The 10919-nt window shown below is 30.6% G+C and overlaps 1 protein-coding gene across 1 annotated transcript; it reads right to left on the bottom strand.

Moving 5' to 3' along the window:
• Positions 1 to 22: 22 nt before the first annotated feature.
• On the bottom strand, positions 23 to 8455 carry LOC130649243 (E3 ubiquitin-protein ligase TRIM56-like). Its single transcript, XM_057455498.1, has 7 exons — positions 8241 to 8455; positions 5885 to 6716; positions 4167 to 4449; positions 2792 to 3711; positions 2666 to 2714; positions 2375 to 2427; positions 23 to 585 (listed from the first exon to the last, which is right to left on the bottom strand). Exons 3-7 carry the CDS (start codon positions 4421 to 4423, stop codon positions 128 to 130), a joined length of 1737 nt encoding a protein of 578 aa, XP_057311481.1. The 5' UTR covers positions 4424 to 4449; positions 5885 to 6716; positions 8241 to 8455; the 3' UTR covers positions 23 to 127.
• Positions 8456 to 10919: the final 2464 nt, after the last annotated feature.

Consider the following 10919-nt stretch of genomic DNA (forward strand, 5'->3'; position numbering starts at 1 on the left):
CATGAAGCAAATAAGAAACCTATTCTACTATAACCTATAATTCTAATAAAAAAAGACGATATATGCCTTTAATAATTTGCTTAGGTAAATTAAAAAATATAATTGTCTAAAAATGTTCTTAATTTCTCTAATGTTCTTGTAATAAACGTTTGATAGTGTTATCCCGAGTAACATCATAAGCAGTTTGGTTCTGTTTGTTTCGTATATTTACATCGATGTGTGGTATAGACAACAACAACTTCACACAATCAATATGATCATGAAAAGATGCAAGATGTAATGGTGTGTCATTGTAATTGTTTACGTTGTTAATGTTTGTGATGTCATGATTAATTAAAACTTTCAAAACATCATGATCACCATAAAATGCACTGTAGTGATATGCATTCCATTTATCTTCATTCACGGCATACACATCGCTACCAGCATCAATCAAACATTTCACTATTGATGGTTTATTGTAACATGCTGCTATAATCAACAGTGTTTTTCCATCATTACCTCTCATTTTAAAGATATTTGGATGATCGATAAGAATTGTTTGAAATGTCTTGACATCACCATTTGCAATGATTGTTTCAAGTTCTAAACACAAGTTATGTGGTATTAATTAAAAACCAAAATAACAAGGGTGGAAACTTTAAATTAGAAAATTATTGTCATGGAATACTTTCTTTCTCACATTTCTGACTCATGAAATAAATTTGCGCTAAATGAAACAGGGTCGAAGTTCGCAGTCGGCGCAAAATTTCAATAGGAATCTCTATTTCTAACCTCTTAAGTTTTAAGAACATTTATATAGTCAATTGTCTAAAAAATAAAACTTTAAGAACATAATTGTTAATAAGTTTATTTGGGTTTATTTCGTAAATAATAAAAATTAAACTCATCATTTTTAAACTGATATACGACTAAGTGTAAAAATTTAAAGTGTGTATTTGATATTCTGTTTTATTATTAATGTAAATTCCCTGGAAACAAAGTTGCCGCGGGCGTTCGCAGTTGACTTGGGTGACATCTTCGTTCAATGTTTCCATTTTTTGCACGCATTAGTTTTATTTACAGTCCTCTGAAAGAAGAAAAACGCTCTTAGTTTTTATCCTCGATTTTGATTAGGTGCAACCTAACAAGTTTATCATATCTAGTGCGAGTTACAAATTTTAAAGTGCGAGTTTATCATATCTAATGCGAGGTACAAATTTTTAACTGCGAGTTTATCATATCTAGTGCCAGTTAAAAATTTTAAACTGCGAGTTTAACGTATCATAGTGCGAGTTACAAATTTTAAAGTGCGAGTTTATCATATCTAATGCGAGTTACAAATTTTAAACCGGGAGTTTATCTCGTGTTAGGTACAAATTTTAAACTAAATAAGGAAAACAGGAAAATCCACATGCTTTTCCAAGCTACTCTTTTTTAAAAGCGCCTAGGGGACAATTATTAAAGAAAAACGGTTCTGAGTGAAAGTAAATGAGGGTCAAGAGAAATTACATTATGTATTGTTCTTACTTTACGACGAAAATAAGCTTGTCCTTAGTTTTAGAAACAACGATCTCAACCTAAAGTTGTTCTTTTGTTATTCGTATTTGCCAGAAAGAAAAGTCTCATGTTCTTATAAAATTATTTATGTAAGACAAGCGCGGAAGTCGCTGCTTAGGGCATGTATTTAGTCGATATTAGCAAGGAGTAATTGTACGGGAGGGCATGAATGGATTGTTCTGTGAGGAATTATCATTAGTAGGAATTATCTAGGGCGGCAATTTTATTTGGATTCTTAAACAGTTTTTTTTGAAATTTTAAAAGTGGCAAGTGACATTACAACGACACGGTGAGTTAAAATGGAAGTAGGCAAACTGGCTTTGATTGGCTCAGCTAGTATAAATATTTAGGGGGCAGTGTGGGAAGAAGTGGAGAAGAACATCTATTGTGCTACGAGTGATGAAAACTGGAGTAATAGTACTACAGTAAACTACAAGTGGTTAAAAATGGGATTGACAGTACTGTTAATCATCAAAAACTACATATAGGGACGAATAAATTAAGTCTAATTTCTGCGTAATGCAAGAGAACTAGCCCCAGTTTTTCTCGCCTAAAATCTCTTTTAGCATATCGGTTTTATCTTAAAATACTATCAATTACTATGCACAGTACACAGCAACAAGAAAAAATTCAATTTTTGAGTGTTAAGAATTGATAGTATTGGAATAATACTTGTGCAAGTATGAAATAGTCACGTTATTACGGCCAAACGGAAGTTTAACTGTGTTCTTAGCAGAAACGTTATTACAAATGAAATCTGTTTTAGGTAGCAATACCACAATTACTGTGTATCGAGAAAAATTAACCTATCTCCACCACATAAAGAACTTCATACCTTCAAAAGAGTAACGCTTTTTAGCAAGCTGGAAACTTTTTGGCTTTACATCACTAAATAAAAACACCGTTAATTATATTACTGCTATCTTTTAACCTTTATCAATCTGTATAAGCATTTAACAAACAGGCTGTACAAACAATTTTATTGTATGTGACAAATATTGAAGCAGCTGTAATGATATATCAATCATTTAAAACAATTCAATGACAACAAATTCTGATTCTGATCAATATGGTGATGTGTCGAGACGATGACAAGTAACACATAGAGGATTTAAAATATACCTACTTCTGCTGTTGTTTTCCATAACGAGGATTTACATTTGGTTTCTCGTACTCTATAAAATACAATAATTTCTTTTTAAAATTCACATAATTTATGTTAAAACTTTAATGAATTAAATGAAAAACTCACTTTTCAGACTTTCAACTAAATTCATTAAATCAGTTGTTAATTGGGAATAGTTGGGTTGGGTTTCATCTTCATCAATCAAGTTTCTATAAACAGAACATTCATTGGGATCTACACCAGCAGTGGTGATTTCATCAATTGAAATTTTCATTTCGCCCAACGGATTTGACGAAATATCCGCTTTGTTCATTTGATGAAGATGTGAATTGAATGTTGGGATAGTTCTTGGAAACGAGGATAGCCTGCGAAGTTGTTGTTCAATTTCCAACTTTTCAGTAACTAACTCAAAATGAGATTTTAAATTAAAAGTTTGAACGTAATCTGTAAATTCTTGTACTTTCTTATTGTCGACAAAACCATCATTAGTCAATTTTGCTTTAAATTCTTCCAATTTCTCATCGAATATCCGCAATAGATCTTCTTCTTCTTTATTTAACATTTTGAGATATTCTTCTAGTCGCTTTAACTTTCTTTCTTTTAATTTTTGAACAAATACTTCTCTTTCTTTCTCTAAATTTGTTAGAGCGTCACTGTATTTTCTTGTTAAATTTTTCAACACCACTTTTGTTTCATCGAATGAGTTGATAAACGACTGAAACCACTTTTTAGCTTCAAGACCAAAATCATCAATCGTTTTTATTCTGTGATTCTTGTGTTGTCTGTGTGTGCAATAAACACATGTTAACAAATTTTCACAATCAATACAGACAAATTTTGCAAGCGAGTCGTGTTGCTTACAAAATGGTTGGAGTTCTTGCAGTTTTTGATTGAAAATGACATTGATATATGATTTGTTGGAACAAGAATGAAGGTTTTGACATTTTTTACAGATCTTTAAACTGCATTTTGTACAGGAATAGTTGATCATCTGGTTGCAGTCTTTACTTTGCTGACATAAAGAATTAACTTTTTCACCAGGGGAGCTATGAACAAAGTAATATCAATTTTTTTACAAAAACATTATGTAACTAAATTATATATCCTTATTATCCATTATAGTGACTTTCTTGACATATGCTATACAATTTTTATGACGACCATGAGCTGCTATTTTTGTTACTTTTTTCTTATTTTTTGAACACTTTGTACTCACGATATGAATATTTGGTAAAAAATTTCTGCTTTAAAATATAATTTCCCTACGCTTACTATTCTTTTATGAAGACCTTTTAGATTTGTAATTGTATTTTTTTTGTTCACTTACAAACCACATTTGTGTATAGGTAACTGAAATGTTTTAAACTAAAAACTTTTTCACAAAATTATGTCTGTGTTATTTCCATGCGCGTTTCTCTAAAATAAACATTCTGACAAATACTGAGAGAAGTACTAAGTAGTATTTAGTGTTTTCAGTATTATGTACATAGGATTAACTTACACTTTTTCCAAAATGCCAGTTAATGTGAACACCTTCACTAACGAGGATGTTGTTTGTTCCTGAGTAATTATTGTCTTTTTAGTACACCTCACTGGACAAGGCAGTTCAGCACTCCCATCTTCCATAAATACTAAAATACCATCTAGACAACCTTGACAATAAGTGTGCCCGCAGTTCAGTTGTTTAGGCTCATGATAGGTGTCTAAACAAATCTTGCATTCCAACAACGCAGCAAGCTCAACTTTTGATAAAGCCATTTTATTACAGAAACTTGCAAAAAATTCTAAAAAATAAAAATATTTCAAGTATCTTTTTTATTCCAGATAAGTGAGATTGTTTATTATTATTAGTGGGCAGCTTTCATTTAAAGATATTTACGTCATACACGTCTAAAATCATGCGCTAGGAATTAAATTTTTGCTAAGATTAAACCTCACCACGCATTGTGATAAGAAGACACTTTTACAGTGATTTCGCACAGTTAAGTAAGGTTTAAAAATATACAAGTAATTTACAAAATGAATAAAAAATGAATTTCGTGTGAATCAGCATAAAATTTAAAAATATCTGTATTTCCATGCATAAATAATCATGTCAGTGACATGATTATTTATGCACAGGGATGCATAGCTTTTGAATTCAGGGTTTGTGCATTTTCTTATATTGTTTAGATTGATGCTTACATTACGATGCATGACATTACTTGGTATTTCGTATGAAAGAGAACTACTAGTATAGCGATTAAAGATCCATATATTTCAATTTCTGAAAATGAGACAAAAATATGCCAAGTAGCAGTTATCATATGTGACAGAGTGATGAAAAGTGAGAAATTGCAAATAAAGTGTACTCTCTGTCATCACTACGAGCCAATAAATTGAATTAAACTAATATTTTGTGAAAAAAGAAATTAAGAATCGAGATTATGAATCTAAAAGTATACCCCTCCAAAATTCAGCATAATCACAAAACATTAAATCCTAAAATAAACGAAATTGCATCACACCCACAATAACAGATAAGGTTTTGCAACAAACAGCCTTTATTTAAGCAAATGCAATATATAGCTTTCTGTAAACCAATAAATTTACATTTCCAAACCAAGTATATAGTAAACGGTTAAAGTTTATTGACATTTTAGGTCGTAACATATTCCCCCTTACATAAACTCTGTCTTTGAAATTTTTTTTTAATTATTTACCAAAAATATAAAAAACTTTCTCTTCTAACTTGTGTTTTCAAAAATATCTTTCACAATACTCAAACAACAAATGACACGCCAGCGTTTGTCCAGTAATAAAATATCTGATTAAACAGTGGAATAATAGACCCCTTTTGTTGCCATAGCTCGTATTTGCTTTTAGAAGTTCTTCATCGTAGGAGCTTTAAGACACTCCGTTATTTGTCTTTTAAAGCTTATAATTATCATATATATTTAGGAAAAATTACGATAATCTGTTATTCGCTATATTTGTATTCTTGATTTTCGTATCATAGACCATTTGATTTATAATTTAATTGAAAATCAGAAATGAAGAATGTTTGTAAAAATACTAATGAATCTAAAAGTATACCCCTCCAAAATTCAACATAATCACCAAACAATAAACTTAGAATGAACGAAATTGCATCGCACCCAGAATAATATAAAAGTTTTAAAAATGATTCGATCAAATTACGAAGGAAGTAATAATAAGCCGAAATAATATTTTACTTACAGCACAATCAATCGAGTATTTTCCAGACCGAAATTGTTCGGTGTTATTATTTTTCACTACACTTATTATCAGACAGCCTTTATTTAAAGCAAATGCAATATATGGCTTTCTGTTCTGTATAACAATGAATTTACTTTTCCAAACCAAGTATAACGCGAACGGTTAAATTTAATTGATATTTAACGTCGTAAGATCTGTACTGGAAATATTTTTAAAACTATTTAACAGAAATATACAAAACGTTTTAACTTGTGCTTTTAAAAAAAACTTTCACAATACTCAAACAACTTAACACAAATGACACACGCCAAAAATATTTAATTAAACAGTGAAACAATAGACCTCTTTTGATGCCATAGCTCGTATTTGCTTTTAGAAGCTCTTCATCGTAGGAGTTAAGGGACACTCCGTTATTTGTTGTTTTTTAAAATCTTAGTTATCTTATAGTTTTTGAGTAAAATCACGGTAATTATTTACGGAGTTCCTGACACTTCCAGGCAGACATATTATTTTTGTTACCAGTATTACTTCAATTGACTTTTGTTTAATATGCCTTAATCTAATATTTCTTCTGTTGGTCCAGAAAATTTGTTGACACACTTCGACAATCTATTATAGAACAGATTAAAAGGCGTTTTAATTGGTATAATATTGTAAATTCTCGATTAACATTCGGCTGTAATAAAGTTGGAGTTAGGAGGACAGGTTTGATGTGAATCTCGTCCAGGGATTCTTAGTTTCTTTATATTGATTCCGTTCAAACAATTAAACCTAAGATGTCCAGAGAAGAGACTGGGTTAACCCCATGCATCATGATGTGCGTTATAAAAGCCTAAAAATATAAAGTAAAAATTTGAATTTAATCAAATAACACAAAAAGAACAAAAAACAGTGAACAAGTTATCCTAATGGGTTATTACCGTTTATTCAGTTCTTACAGAAAAATATGAAGTCAAAAAACCAACAATACTGTTTCCCATTTGTTATTGCCGTGGTGCCACGAAATGGCTGGTAAATTAAATTTAGAAAAGTTCTTAAAAAAAGCTTTGTTCGTCTTTTATAACTTCCATAAAACACCTAAAATAGTTCTACAATGGAAAAGATAAAAAAATAAAAAAAGAAGGCATGCGACTAAGCAAAAGGTCATCTTCGGACGATTTTGTTTTCTGTTATTATTTACACACTAAGCAAAAAAAAGCACAAAAAGACTTTAAAACCTACTTTTCAAAAATATCACTCATGTCTGTACATGTACAGATTTAATACACCCCAAAATTTTATTTTTTATTTATTACAATTATGACTTTTTGAAGAGAATATGCTACAGATTGTACATTGTGTCCTTTTTTGGAAATGTTCGGATCATTTCTAAAACACACGCAAAACATAACATTCTAAAGAAAAGTTGAACATGAAACTATTTTATGTTTAAGTCTTAAAATGACTACTTTGACGACAAATAAATAAGTATGTTCCACAAATTGATATCTATATTTTTTTTAACATTTACTGAAAATTCTTGACTGTGTTGAGATAAAATAAGTAAGTTGAAGATAAATAATATTCAGCACTCAATGATGTAAAGAAAACTGGCATTTCTTAGCTAAAAGGACAAATGGGGACTTCTTTTACAGAACAGAATAGTCAACTTTGAAATAGAACATGTCGATCTGAGCATGTGCCTTCTGCTTTTCGTTTTTTTTCAAATAAAATCCAAATTATATGTGAAGGGTTAAGTTAAATCAAGACATTTGAAAGAGATCTGGATTCAGCTTGATTTGATCAGATCACAATGCTCATAATACTAATTTGAAATAATATCTCACTTGTACAACCACCAAGAAATGCAACTGAACCACATTATTATGATTCCAAACGGTAAATTGCGTCATAAAAATATTATTTGTTTGACGAGGATAAATTTAAAAGTATGGTTTGTTCCTGTTGGAGAGTGTTAATCTCGAAGGTAAAAGATACACAACGTAGATAAAAAATACAGAAGGTGGAGAAAAAGAAAATCTGTGCCTTTCCTGGGAAAGTTACAAACCAGATGGACTTTTCATTATTATTTTAGGCTAAATGTCGATTAAGCTTTTAGTCAGCACTTTTTTATGTTTCATAACAAAATATCAAAATATCTTAGATCTGAGTTAACAAGCCTAAAATTTTCAATCGCTTTTAAAAAAAAATATTTGGCGTATTTGAATTCAGGATCAAAATTTATATAAACATGCAAATTATAAAGCTTGTAGACTAAGTGCAACTGCCAGTATTAACGCATAACATTCGAAAATCACTGGTTTTTCTTGTGATAAAAACAAAACAAATCATAAAGCAAAAAAGAACGGTCACTTACAATCCGGTCTAAATTAAAGCTGAAATAGTTCGATTTGTGATTTTAAGTTCACCTTGATCACTGAAGCGGCTTCACTGTAATACACATTTCCCGAATTTTTTTCTTTTAAGTTTTAGAAGTTTATTGTTTTGACTTTAAGATCATTTTCAGCATCAATGAATTTGTGTTTATAAATTTTAACTTGGTGGTGTTAATGTTACGGTCAAAGTCTCTTTCTGACATTTACTAATTAGTTTCTGTTTCAAGCAGAGTTTAATAAGTTGATTAATAAGTTGAGAAATGGCAGCGGTACACCAAAGAAAACTAACTCAAAACTATAATATTTGATTAAACAGTGACGTCTTTTGTAATATAATATTTGTAAAATAATTTTCTATAATATTTAATTAAACAGTGACGTCTTTTGTTGCCATAGTTCGTATTTGCTTTTAGAAGCTCTTCATTTTAGGAGTTAAGAGACACTCCGTTATTTGTTGTTTTTTAAAACCTTAATTATCCCATAGTTTTTGAGTAAAATCAAGGTAATTTTGTACGGAATTCCTGACACTTCCAGGCAGACATATTGCTTGTATTACCAGTATTACTTTAATTGACTTTTGTTTAATATGCCTTAATCTAGTATTTCTTCTATTGGTTCAGAAAATTTGTCAGACAGTCCATTATAGAACACATTAAAAGGCGTTACAATTGGTATAATATTTTAAATTCTCGATTAACATTCGACTGTAATAAAGTTGGACTTAGGGGGGACAGGTTTGAGAGTCAACAACGTCCCTGGTTCTATATAATTTAGCCGCAAATTGATAAACAGGCATTCCAAAGTGACGCGTGTCATTTATTTGCAATTTTTCGTATTGAAACAGGACTAGCCGAGAGACTAAACCCGACGTCGAAACGCCGTGTCTAGAAACGTCGTTGAACACCCAAGCGCCTAATAAGAACTGAAAACAGTGTTTCACAATAAGAGCTTTGTAATAAAAGAAACAAAGCTGTGAACTCGTGTATTCTCCAAAAAACCTAAGCGTTGAGCAGGAACATTTTGTTTACATGGTTTGACTTGCTTATTATTTCCATAATAACGAAATTCGGCAATCAAGTCAAAGCCAGCCTCCTTTTTCTCCTTCTTTGATCTTGAATCAGTTTTTTCTTCAAATGTAAACATTAATGGAAACCATCACCCTGGATAAAAAAATGTTATGTCAATTTAAAATACTTGTGAAGTAATTTTTCCACAACAAGCGAGATGTAAAGAATGACCAACTTGGCGAAGAATATTATTCACAATTTAACAAAGGAAGAATGCTTAAAGTATTGACGCTGACTACTTAGACAACGGCAGGGTTTTAATTGGTTACCATAGCAATTCGCTGCAACTTTATATATCCTTGCCTCAGTCTTTTGGAATACTAATGAAGGCCTTACGATACAGTTTTTTCCTTGTTGTTGGTAAGATGTTATCATAAAATAGGCGCGATAAGATTGACAGTTAATTTAATAACAATTTTTTCAGGAAACGATCTTTTGATGATACAAAGCTAGTTTTATCCGCCTTGATTTGATGTAATTTAAAGAGTTTCAAGAAGAATATTTAAAGGAAAAATAATTAATTTAGAAAGTTTTCTAACCAGGGATCAGAAAAGTAAGGTGAAACGGGTAAATATAATTTTTCCATACTTTTTCATCATATTAATATAAGTTTTCCATTCCTGGACTTGATTTCAAAATTTCTGTTTTGGTCGTTGTTACTTTCCTTAACCTTATTGTCTCTGTTTTGTGCTTCTGTAATGGTGGACTCGAGGTCTGTGTTTCGAAAAGGTAATAAAATCACGTATAGATGCAATGGATTTTGCTGGAGTTACTGCGGAGTATCTTGGGTAAGTCATTCATTATTTATATGAAACCTTTCAACTTTTATTTCGACTGTGAGATATCATAAAATAATTCTAGCGGATGGTATTGTGTTTCACATAATCTAACATTGAAAACATTCACTTTTTTATGTTTCCTCTAATTTAGCATGAAGTAAGAATCATATTTCATCAAATTACGTTAGCTAAATATGAAAATGCTTACAAAGTTTTTAGTCTTAACAAGATTAAACAATCGTTTGGGTTTTATTCTGAAACACTCTTTTTCCAATATTTCTTTCCACGGTGAAATTAAAGAAACCAAGTTTGAACAGTTACCTTAGAAGAAATGTTTTCTTAAGTGAAGCTAAACTGTAAAAACATGCGCCTACATCACGTTTAGTCTTTTAAACGATGCGATTACGTTGTATAAAGGGCGGGTTTCCACTCAAGCGAATGTAGAATAAGTAGAACAGGTAAAATGATGCTGATTTATGAATTATGCAAAGCGTTTTCGTTTGTTTAAAATATTTTCAGCTATTTTTCACTTTTTCACGCTTCTCGGGGAAGTGGAAACTTCTAGGTGAAGAGAAATCTTCCTTCTATGTCTTACCAACGTGTCTTTTAATGTAACTGCATTTGATTTCAAACAAACAACACAAAAGTATATTTCATATTATTCTACGTTGTTTTATAGTGGAAACAGTATGAAATTACTTAAAAAAAGTATTAAAGTGCTCAAGTTATTATAAAGTACATCTCGTTATAGCATAGTCGAAATAATTTTATAGCATTTATACACAACTTTACTTTCGTTTTTCTTTATTTAGAC

This window comes from Hydractinia symbiolongicarpus, chromosome 1, assembly GCF_029227915.1.
Source record: "Hydractinia symbiolongicarpus strain clone_291-10 chromosome 1, HSymV2.1, whole genome shotgun sequence".
Taxonomy (NCBI): Eukaryota; Metazoa; Cnidaria; class Hydrozoa; order Anthoathecata; family Hydractiniidae; genus Hydractinia; species Hydractinia symbiolongicarpus.

Excerpts from the sequence above, each read along its gene's own strand:
- LOC130649243 (XM_057455498.1), bottom strand. The coding sequence starts at position 4,423 with ATGGCTTTATCAAAAGTTGAGCTTGCTGCGTTGTTGGAATGCAAGATT. Across the intron at positions 3,712-4,166 it reads ACTGGCATTTTGGAAAAAGT|CTCCCCTGGTGAAAAAGTTA; the intron begins GTAAGTTAATCC and ends CTTTGTTCATAG. Across the intron at positions 2,715-2,791 it reads TTTAGTTGAAAGTCTGAAAA|AGTACGAGAAACCAAATGTA; the intron begins GTGAGTTTTTCA and ends TGTATTTTATAG.